The following is a 12,383-nucleotide window of genomic DNA, read 5'->3' as shown; positions in this document are numbered from 1 at the left end:
CTGAACTTTTAAGAATTGCCTTTTGCCTGTCTTTATTCAGTTATTCTTTTAGTATTCAATTTTTTTTTTAGCTCCTTGCATATAATAGCTATGAGTCTTTTATTGGATGAAGAGCTAACACAAGATTCTCTGCTACTTTTAGGTAGGTTTAGACAACACATTTTAATATGCATGGGATTTAGTTTAGATAAACATCGAGAATAGGTTCATTGGGCAAAAATAATGTCTTGGGAGGGTATATTTCACCAAAACCCTTCCTGAAGCCCACTGAGAGAACAGGATTGCATAGAACAATTGTGTGTATATGACTGCAAAAACAGCTACCTTCTCATACCCATGCTCTGCTATTGCATCAACACCCCCCACCTCCACTTCTATCTTGGGGACATCAGGTTCTTTCCAAGTACCTGGTGTTTCCTCTAGGGAAAAACTGGGTCATGTGAGTTCCTGAATCCACACATGAAGGCCAGGGTCAGCAAATGCTACTTTGTAAGTGAGCCTGTAAATTAGTGTAGCCCCTCCCACAAAGGTCATTTCCTACTTTCCTGATACACAGTGGAATTCTACTCCACTGTAAAGACAAATGAAGTTTTCAAGTAATAGGTGGAATTAGCAAACTTATACTACACAGACTGAGGCAACGCAGACCCAGAAAGACAACATATGTTCTGTCTTATATATGGATCCTAGTTCCAAATCTTTAGATTTGTGTATTTAACTTGAAGGAGCCACTTCTAAAAGGAAAATGGAGTGTTGGGCCAGTCGGCTCCCCTGCCTGTCTGTGAGATGATTAGGTAAGCTATTGGCCCTCCTCTGCTTGTGTCTTTCAATGGGCTTCCCTGAGCAGGACTGACTGGATGGAGTATAACATCCAACATTGTAAGAAACTAAAAAGAAATGAAGCTCTTTCTCCCGACTAAGGTAAGATTTAAACTCCAATGACTGTCGGGAGCCCATTCAAGCCTGCAGCCTTCCCAGGAGATCTAAATCATGGTAGATGAATTTATAATCATTCCAAACTGAGCAGCATCATTCTGGAAAAAGATATCTCCATAAGACAAAACCATGGGCTCTCAAGGCGGCCTGGAATTCAGGCTGTCAGCACAATTAAATCACATCAAGGCACTGACTCAGAAATACAATGGTATAGTTAGCCATCTACCCAGTGGATTTAGATGTTCCTGGCTCCAGCTGTAAACTGTAACTGCTGCATCTTTCCTCCTCTGCCTTTCAAACAGAAGCATCCCTATTCATACCACCACTAACAGTTCCTTCGGCAGCAAGTCCCTGCATGCCCGGGATGGCCAGTAGGAGCCTTGGGTGTCTGTTCTCTTCATTATAATATCAGAAATAGCAATTCACATTTGGATAACGCTTCATGAATCACAACAGAGTTTCACATGCATTACCACACTGGGGCCTGCATCACTTCTGTGAGTGAGACAAATCAAATATTGACCCTTTCATGTCTCGGTCACGGAAATGGACAGAGGGGTGGGCGTTTCTTCAAGCAGGCAAGCTGCTCCTGGAACCACAGCTCGTGGGGGTTCCTGCCGCCTGCTCTTTGCAGTTCAAAGCTCTGTTGCTCTCACTCTAGACACCCTCACCTGACTTCCAGTCAAGTTCAAATGTGGGCAATGAAAGCAAACCACCACGCATCCTGGCACCACACCAAGTTTCCCGGGAAGTCAGGCATCATTACTGCCTCCGGCCTGCTGGGGACATAATAGGGAAGCCCACTGAGCAAGTGTTCTTTGGAGTAAATTACTTCTGGAGTAATCTAATACGACTTCCGCTGATCACGATCAGAATTCTTCACCAACAGCATGGAAAATAAGAGTCTGATGAATAAGACCTTGACTTTACTGCATGGATTTGCTCCTCTTAGGTTACACTGAGGGTGTGTGTTTGCAAAGCAACTGAAAAATAAAAGCACTCTGGATTTAATTATATTGCAATCTATGGCTGAATTTCACTTAAGTGGCATTTATAATTGGCACATTTTTCAAGTTCTGTCTCTGCCACAGTCATGTCTAAAAGTACATTATCGTCATTTATACATCCACAGCCTAAGTTAGCTGCAATATGTGTCCCATAGATTGGAGGGCAAGTCACGAAAAGACATGGCTGTCACATTTCCATGAAATAAAATTAAATATATCTAGAAATAAATTGGTTCCTAGATCCTGCTCAAACAACATATGGGGCTTTTTCAAAATTAAATAAGCACTGATTGAACACCTCTTTTTGCTCAGCACCATGGAGGATTCAGAAATACACATGCACACACACACACACACACACACACACACACACACACACACACACTATGTTCTAGAACAACCAAAGCAGAGAGGTAACTTAGGCCATAAAGGTTTATAATAAAAATTATAGTTAGTGTTACACACATCAACTGCTATTTTAATTAATCCTCATAACAACTCAATAAGACAGATATTATTGCTATCCTGTGGATATAGGAAACAAAATGGAGACACAAAGCAAAGGCATATTTAATTAAAGGAACTTAGATAAGATGTGAGAGCCTGTGTGCTCAGAGCCTCTCTGCTATGGATGGGATAGTCTATAAGGAGCTGACTCCCTACTGTGGCTCTGAAGATTGAAGAGGGTCCAGTTAGAGAGAGAGGAAGAATTACACAGGTAGATCAGAGGGTAGCAGGTCCCATGAACCAAAACACAGAAGCAAGAATTTATACCTGACATGGAAGGATGCTGAGGAAAAGGAAAATCAGGAAAGTTACTGGACTAGGCAGTGTGAGACACCCAATAGAAGACCTTAGAAACAGCCTAGAAGAACCTGAGGACTAGAGCAGTAAAGGAAAAGTGAGGGTAGAAGGCACAGTGGTGTGCACACACTGGGGTATGCACACACTGGGGTACACACACACTGGGGTAAGCACACACTGGGGTACACATTGGGTTATGCACACACTGGGGTATGCACACACTGGGGTATGCACACACTGGGGTACGTATACACTGGGGTATGCACACACTGGGGTATGCACACACTGGGGTACACACACTGGGGTACACACACTGGGGTAAGCACACACTGGGGTACACATATACTGAGGTAAGCACACAGCTGGGGTAACACAACTGGGGTACACACACTGGGGTACTCACACTGGGGTAAGCACACACTGGGGTACACACATACTGAGGTAAGCCACACTGGGGTGCACACACATCTGGGTACACACACTGGGGTACTCACACTGGGGTATGCACACACTGGGGTATGCACACACTGGGGTATGCACACACTGGGGTACACACACTGGGGTACACACACTGGGGTAAGCACACACTGGGGTACACATATACTGAGGTAAGCACACACTGGGGTAAGTACACACTGGGGTACACACACTGGGGTACTCACACTGGGGTATGCACACACTGGGGTACACACATACTGAGGTAAGCACACACTGGGGTACCCACAGGGGTACGCACACACTGGGGTACACACACAGGGGTATGCACACACTGGGGTACACACACTGGGGTAAGCACACACTGGGGTACTCACACTGGGGTAAGCACATACTGAGGTACACACATACTGAGATATGCACACACTGGGGTACACACAGGGGTACGCACACAGTGTGGTATGCATATACTGTGGTATACACACCACATCTTCGGGACTGAGGAGAGGGGAGACTTGAAGGAGAAAACCAATTAATGACTCACTGTGAAATTGCCCACCGACCCACTGCACCTTGTTTATGTTTGTCAATGAATGAATGACCTCAATGAATGAATGAATCTTAAAGATATAAATCCAGGAGAGAATGAACAGGCGTCACTGGCAGGTTGTCCACAGAAGAAAGGGAGAAAAGAGAAACAAATGGGACCCCCCAGCACACTTAGAAGAAGAGACTAGATGGGACTGGATATAGCATGGACTTGGAAAGCAGAACTGAGTTTCAGGTGGGCACAGGGGGCATGATGTAGCCTCCATTTTAGTTTCAAAATATAGGTTTGGAAAGAACCATTAATGAATTACAGGCATCTGGAGAAAGAGGCATAGCCTGCATTTAAAATGCACCAAAGGTAGGAAGCACAATCCTTATTCATCACAAATTCAAAACAACAACAAAAAAAGTTGCCATTTTGTTTCTCTAAAGGCAACCATATGTAGGCAAAAGTTTCCTAGCATGAGTGCCACTCACTACTGGACCTGTTACATTTGATCAAAGATGAGTAAAGAAGTCCCTAGTGTACAAGGAGACTCCCAAACACGGGTTGTAACTCATCATTTGAGAAGGATTTCTATATAGGATAATGAATAAAGGGCTGAACAAAAAGATGCATTAGGAGTTTAGCTCTCGGCCCCCGCTCCCGGGACTTGCCGCCAGCACTGGCCATTTGGCAGCTAGGAAACACCAGCCTTTGCTTATCAAAATACAAAGAAGAAGGAAAAAAACACCTAACAGTTTCTCAGCAAGAAGCCATTAGACAGATGTAATCATAATAGGACCAAACATTCCTATAAATAAAATGTGCGCATTTAGGACCGCATGCGGCGTCTAAAAGCAGCTGACACAAAGGTAAGGAGAGTTGCCCCTGACTACACAGTGGCTCAGACCTGGTAGCAATTCAATTGGCCTTGAGATACAAATTGTGGATTTATGGGACAAACCCAGTATCCATTAGCTTAGAATTCAAATGATCCTCATAGAAAGCCCAGCTGTGGCAATGGGAGCTGTTATTCTCAGTTAAAATCCTCTCCCATGGCCAGTCGCCCACGGCCAGTCGGCCAATCGCAGAACTCACAGCCAGGCTTGTTGGAGTTCTGTGCTTCAGAAACAGCCTGACCAATGGCTGTTTGTTGTTGTTGTTTTGTTTTGTTTTGTTGTTTTCAGATGCTTGAAGCCCAGTGGAATGACCAAGTAGTCAGAGGGTACAGGGGTCTTTAACAGAAAAAAGAGCTCAGCTATCCGTTATAACGTGCAAACTAATGTAACAGGGATGAGAGGGAGAAGGAGCCAGGAGAGCTAGCAGTAGAATTTTCTTAGAGAAAGGAGGGGGCTGACAAAAACACAAAATGGGAAAGATCCACAAAGCATGGCCTTGCTATGAGCACTTGATAGGAGAGAAATAAACGGAAATTCGGGCACATTGTTTAAAATATTTTTTTAAAAAGTCATGAAATATGCACAGGGTAAGATACGGAAACTTCCACCCAAATACTTGGCAATGTGGGAAGCAGGGGACACCGAACGTAGTTTGGTGAGTTAGTTATTTGAAGCCCTAGAAACATTTTTACCTCAAGAACAATGTTACTCCTGGTGACTGGCTTCCCAGGATAGAACATTAGAAACTCCTATTGATAGTGCAATAATGCATACGTATAGTGCAGGGATAATGGGGTAATACAAATTGTTTTGTAAAAGTAGAATCTTATCATTCATTATCCTATATAGAAATCTCTTTCAAATTATGAGTTACAGCCCATGAAATCCATTTAGTCAGTCTTTACCAGTTTGTCTTTTAATGGAACGGAAGAAATGGGACACAAGAATCAGAGTGCATCTCACGGTATGAGGAAAGCCATTGTTCTTGGCACTTAATTTCAGGGTTATAGTTTAAAAAAAAAAAAAAAAACTGTGTGCGAAGCAAAGCAGCTTTCTCACCGTGAGTTCCAGTCAAAACTGCTTGAGTGTCCCTCTGAAGGGCTGCCATGGGTTCTTGGAACAGAGATAGAATTTAATAATGCTGCATGAATGACTGGTTGAATGAATTGATAAACACATGGACAATGAATACGAAGATGCTCGCCGTGTACCTCTCAGCCACAACCTGGGCACCTGCAGTGGGAAGTTTATGGTTCCCAGCACCTTTCCCCTGAAGCAGTGAAGTCAGAGAGCTGGCCAGCTGCAGTTCCTGGCCTGTGAGGTGATCTCTGGTGAGGTAGGGGCTGTAAGGAAGGGGGCAGGGACAAGGGTTCCCCAAAGTGTGTGGGTTCTGGGGCAAAGAGGGGCCTAGAAAGACACCAAGGCCTGATCTTTCCTGTGAAAATACATACATACTTCATATGAACTTACTGGCACAGAGAACTATGACCCCATAGGGTTGGGAGATGAGTTGGAGCAGACACTTATTTGATACAAAAGTATGCAAAACATTATGCTAAGTGCAACAGAAGGGAAAGTGTGTCATTCCTGATGTTGAAGAGACACACCATAATATCAATAAATTGTGTGGATTGAGCATCATTTTAAGTACTTTATGGGAATTAATTCATTTAACCCTCAGTTCCTTGCATTAAGCGCTGTAATTCCCACTGAAGACATAACTGAAACAGTTCAAAATTGTCCACAGTATCCTAAACACACCACACACACACACACACACACACACACACACACACACACACACACACACACACACGCTGTTCAACAGACCTGAATATTATCCAGGAAGTAGACCTGGAGATGATATTGGGGTGTTAAGGACAGGTGAAACTCCAACAATGAAGATTAGAGAAGGAAAATCTCAGGTGCTGGAACAGCCTGAAGGTGTCAGGCAGCAAAGGGAAGCGCATTAAAAGTGCTGGAGGACAAAGAACATACAGAAGGAAAGAGAGACGGGATGAGGACACCAAAGTGTACTCATCTTATGGAGAAAGCCCACGTGCCTCACTGAATCCGTATAGGGTGATAAACCACAAAGGAATTTATGATAACTGGATGATCACCATGTTGAGTTGGGCTGTTAGCAACATGATTTGGTACATAACACAAAAGACAGAGTGGATGAGAGAAACATCAGAGGCCACGAAACCACGTAAGTCAATGCAAGTGTCTGTCAAGCACTGTGGCAAACAGCCCGGGATTTATTTCCTAGACTAGATCTTTAGTAGGTGGATGACATTGGACAATTCATAGACTCACTCCGAGCCTTGGTTTTCTTGTTCATAAAGCAGCAATAACTATACCATTTACTTCATAGTGTTATTGGGGAAATAAGGAAGGGCATAGTGAACACAAGCTAATGAAAAATTTCCCCCAAAATGGAGACGACAGAAAAACAGCAGCTACCTCTAAAGGACCACCACAATTGAACTTGAGTCGTCCCCAAAACAGTTTCTCAGGGTTCAATCCGCCTTTGGACATCTCTGGGGGCAAGTGAGAGTCCATGTCATACCAACGTTGGTATGACATGGTGAGGACCAGGAGAGTCTTTCTTCCTTTGAAAACTGTATCTGGGAATGAAGGGAGACAACAAAACCAAAACAAGCTGTGAGTTGCTCTTCCCGTTGCTGTGTCTAAATACTCAAGGAAAGCAACTTTGGGGAGGGTTTATTTTGTCTCACAATTTGAGGGTACAGACCATCATGCTGAGACAGTCACGGCAGCAGGACACATTTCACCAGTCGGGAAGCAGAGAGGGATGCTGCTCTCAGCTTTTCTTCTTCTTCCTCACTCTGGGACCGCAACCCCCGGACTGGCGCTGCCTATATTTAAGATGGGCCTTCCTACCTTCACTCAGTCTAGAAAATCCCTCACACCCCTCATATGCCCAGAGCTGTCCTAGGGGGTTCTAGATCCTATCAAGTTGACAGTTGATATGAACCATCACTTAAACCAACTCCAATAACCAAGTAGCCACAGTTGAATGAGACAAAGTGAACTTTGAAATAATGAAATCATCCCCACTTTAGCACGCATTATGTCAGTGACCTTAAGTAAATTATTTATATCCTCTAATGATCTCGATTTTCTCCTCTGTAAAATGTGATTGATAACATCTATGTCATGAGACTATTAGCTTAGCTGAGGTCATGTGTAATATGTCCTTATAATAATGTGATGATATCAGATAGCCACTATGTATTATGCATAGATGAAAATCAAGCTGTCCTTGCACTTAGGCAGCAATACTAGTAGAGACAGACAGACAGACACCCAGGACATATAGATGCTATCTGACCCATGGCAATTCTAGAGACCACACCCACGAAGGAATTGAACATCCCTTTTGTATAGAGCCAGATGTGCTCTCCCAATGTAGGTGACTCCTTAAAGATCGTCCATTGGGTTAGTTAAGGATGACGGGCACTAAGAATGAAGCTACACTGTGCAGTGGGGGGCGGGGGGAGAGCAACATCAGATGGAAAAGCAACAGCCTCTGGATGAATTATTCTCCCACCGTGTCTTAGAACATGGACTCTTTTACTAAGGCACAATGAAAATCAGACTGGGCTATACACGGGGAGCATGGTCACAACATGTCATAAACCAAAGGGGACAGAAAGAATGCCAGGAACGAACACACACACACACACACACACACACACACACGCACACTCCCCTGTCCCCTCTTAGGACTGGAAATACCTGTATGTATGCCTCTGGCCTACCTTTCTAGGTATCAGAATACAGAGAAAACTCACTGTTTCTATAAACCATCTGCCTGAGTGTGTCATAAACACTCCAAAACAGCCCAGTACCCAGGCTGGTCCTGAAGTCAACTTGCAATCCTTCACTTTTTTCCTAGACATTTTTTAATTGTTCCCCAAAATTTGGGTTTTGTTTTGTTTTACAAATAATCCACATTTTACTAAGACCACAGACAGGTAACAAAATGGCCATTAAGACGCTCTGGTGGCAATGTGCCTGGATCTTCTGTCCTTGGCCTCTGAGGGTGGTGCAGGCCAGCAGGCATACACTGGCTCTTTTACAATCGCATTGACATTTTGCCCCAGTGATTTTTTTTTTGTTTTTTATTAACCACAACCTGTCACCTCTCCTTTGTCAAACTGCAGATTTGTAAGAGGTCCTGGACTTCATACTCGGGCAGAAGATTCAATCTTCAAACCTACTTGGCCACATTCTTACCCAAGTGAAACCAAAGGCTGTTTATTGTGACAGTTTCCACCTCCTCTTTAGATTACCCCGAAACTAAAGGGAACCTTCAGTGTTAGCATATTTGGTATTTGGGGATTAAATGACACCCACACTCTTTTAGTACCACCTTAATACTTTCAAGAAATGAATATTCAGAGAGGCTTATTTCACTTCCACTTTCTCTCCATCCCAGATGTAGTAAGCTGCATCACACCCTTCCATTCAGCAGCAACAGTGTTCATCTGAAAGGAATCCACAAAGCACATTTCTGCACCCATTCATCTCCTTGGCACAGACAGCCCCAAAGGTAGGAAATCTCTCCAGTGGCATGGGTGAAATTTGACACCTAATACACATTTTTGGCTGATTCAGCCAACAGTAACTCAACCCTTTGTAGAGAGAGGGTAACAGGAGATGCTAAAAGTAGTTCCTACCTCTAGATGGGTGGGGAACACCACAAAGCAAGACATAAAGAGTTACCAAGGACTGAGGGACATGACATCTCTTTCCCCTGGAACTTCTCAAGGACAAAATAGCCACTCTTGTTTAAAAACAGTAATCATCTAAATGTGTGTGAGAGAGGCTAGTTTTGGAGGTCAGCTCCTCTCTGCAATAACTGGGAACCTGTCGTTCTGAAAAATCAAGGTAAGGCACCTGTTAGCCGGAGGAAAGCACGGGGCAGGAACAGATACCCAAAAGGCAATGGATGCACCCAAACCTCTTGGTGGAGGCTGCTGGAATTTGATGACAAAAATCCCAGCCTAAGTGAAGAGAAAATAAAAGGGAACAGCAATTTTAAAAGAGCACCGGATCTCCAGAACGGCCTCCTAGTCACCTGGCCACCTAACCTGCCATGGAGAAGATGCTGAGGCCACTGCAAGCCTGGAAAACCTTCCCTTCATCCGTTAGGTTTCAGCTTTCACCTGTGCGGGCATTTCCTAAGCTCCTCCTCACACTCACTGTTGGGATCTCCCGGTCACATAGCAGAGTATGGATTGGACAGTTTGAGCTCTAAAATCACAGGGAATGGTTCCACATGGTCTCAGAAGAAAACTTAGGATTGCAAAGGTGAAGGGGGTCATCAAAGCAGCTGAGGAAGACTTTGGAACCGGAAGAGTTCCTGGCTGAAGGACATACTGTGTGCCTAAGACAAGAAACTCAAGAGTGTTTCTCCATCGGTCTGGAAACAGCTGACAGCGAGGGGTCGAGGCCGCTCAGGGCAGGCTAAGGCTTCCAGGAGGGTTTGAGACCCAGACAAGACTAGTCGACAGAGGTCCTGGCTTGCCTGTCGGGCAGTCTGTAGGAGAGGGCAGGAGCGATGGAGACAAACGGCTCTCTGTTCTATCTATGGAGTGTGAAGGGTCACGCAGCACAACACTGTCCCTACTAAGTGGCCCAGATGGGTCTCATATAAAACGCTGATGCCGCCATTTCCCCCAGGAGGATGAGCAAGCCAGCCAGCCAACTCCAAGCAAGGATGCTTGCAGCAGGGTCACCGCCACCACCAGCAGGTGTGAGCAATTAGGTGTCGCTGCCTTCAGAAGGCGCGATTTGGCTAATCCCATCTCACCCCCACTCCCCATCCCCAGTGTATCTCACACCAGAGGAAACGAGTTAACTTACAAGGAGTTTACGCCTCGCTGGGGTTGGGGGAAGGGAGTGGTGAGAGCATGCAAGAAGGTGGAAACCTTTTGAAATGAAAGACTGCTTTCGGTTAATAATTTAGAAAAAAGCCAGGGTAGGTAGGCAGCGGCAGGATGTGCAAGAGACAGCTCATTTTCGAATGTGCCTGGCATGTTAGCCAAGGGGCCATTCGCAAAACCCGCGATTCACAAACGTGTTCACCTGTCAACTAGGGAAGAGAAAAACAAACACGCAGAGAGAGGGCTGGGGAGACCAGGAATTCAGACTCGCGGGCTTCCATCTCCCCCTCACCACCCTCCCCAGCCCCGCCCCAGAAGTCCTTCAGGTGAGACGCACTTGCCAAATGGTGGGGACCCTAGCGGTGGGTCAGGGGTGCTCACCACCGCCGACCGCAGCCCCTGCAGGACACACCCTCTACCTACCTCCAGCATGGGAGAGGCGCCCTTGCTCGGCAGCGTGCAGCCCAGGAGCGCCGCGAGAAACTTTGCCATATACGAGCAGGGAGGCCGGGTCCCCCTGGCTCTCGCCGCCTCGGTCCTCGCCCTGCGCCTGAGCTGGGCTGGGCAGGGCGGACCGAAGCTCCTGGACCCGGGCTGGGGGCGGGGATCCGCCCGCCAAGGCTGTCCGTCCCGGGGTCTCCGGGCCTTCCGGGAGCTCTGGGCTGCTGCTCCGGAGGTGCCCGGGTGAGAGGTGCAGACAGCCGCGGGCGCCCCAGCCTCGGCGCGCCGCGGGGAGCCCGGCTGCGCTAGCCGGTCCTGCTGAATGTCACCAGCGCCGTAGTAAAGGGAAGGGCCCCGCCAAGGGGGAGGCGGGAGGGCCAACGGCGCACGACCCTCGGCGGTTGCCCGGGCAAGGGCTGCGGGCACAGCGCGGCAACGCAGCGACAGGCCGGCCCGCCCCTGGGCAGTGTGATGCAGGCGATGCCCCGAGCTCCGCTGAGAGCGTGTTGCGAAGGCGGGAGGGGCTGTTCACCGGAGTCGCCCCGGCGACCCACTTCCCTAGTTTCTCTGCCTGATTTGTGACAATGCAGGTGGGAGAGGAGGGGGTCTAGGTCCGCTGACACTTGGCGAGTTACCAGGACAAAACGCAAGCTGCCCACAAGGGCTCCCCACCAGCCAGCGCCAGCCCCACCCTTCCAGTGGAGAAGGAGAAGATTCCAAGCCCAGAAAGAAGAACCCCACAGCTGTCACATGTGAACCCCTGACGATGGTGGGACCTGCATAAATAAGCCCCAAAGGGGAGTGGGTGACTTTGTGGGTGATCCCAAGATAGGCATGGATGTAACCTGGACGCTGTGACACAGGTGTGGCCCGTTCTTCCAAGAACCATGCCTGGAAGATTTCTCTTGGAGACTCCAGACACAAGACCGGCATGACACTTGAATTTTACTGCTCAGGGTTGTAATTCCCACTTATTGTACTATGCATGACCTGTGGAGCTTGTTTAAAAATGAGAAATCCTGAGCTGCAGGTAAGTCTGGGGCGACCTCAGCATCTGATTCTTTATTGGGTACTTCCAGACTCTCCCGCAGATGGTGTCAGGCTGCGGTTTGAAAAACACTGCCCAACTGTGCCAAAGCCAGAGAGAGTTTCAGAAACCACAACAAGGGACCCTAGCAAAAGCGTTAAATCCCCCGATTTTATATACAAAGTATGAAAAGCAGAAAGTCTTCATTACTCAAGTCATACTCGGGACACTCAGGGCACACAGTTGTGTACTGTGTACGCAACTGTAAAAAGCTGTAAGTGCTTGTTGGGGGTGGAGCCTTGAAAATGGGTGCTTGAATGGGTGATGGTGAACCCATAATGCACTGGTGCAGCAAACACGACTTCAGGGAGTGTCTTAGTTAGG

At 46.7% G+C, this 12,383-nt stretch overlaps 1 protein-coding gene across 1 annotated transcript in view; it reads right to left on the bottom strand.

Annotated features, from left to right (window-relative positions):
- The window catches only part of LOC118591921, a 395,598-nt gene extending 383,693 nt beyond the window's left edge, over window positions 1–11,905 (bottom strand). The window contains exons 1-2 of the mRNA XM_036200357.1: window positions 11,608–11,905; window positions 10,955–11,496 (exon numbers count right to left, since the gene is read on the bottom strand). Coding sequence (XP_036056250.1) covers window positions 10,955–11,496; window positions 11,608–11,905 — 840 coding nt within the window. The remainder of the gene's footprint in view (window positions 1–10,954; window positions 11,497–11,607) is intronic.
- Window positions 11,906–12,383: the final 478 nt, after the last annotated feature.

This window comes from Onychomys torridus, chromosome 10, assembly GCF_903995425.1.
Source record: "Onychomys torridus chromosome 10, mOncTor1.1, whole genome shotgun sequence".
In the NCBI taxonomy this organism is placed as follows: Eukaryota; Metazoa; Chordata; class Mammalia; order Rodentia; family Cricetidae; genus Onychomys; species Onychomys torridus.
The sequence above is the reverse complement of the archived record's forward strand: the minus strand, read 5'-3'. Positions and strand labels throughout refer to the sequence as shown.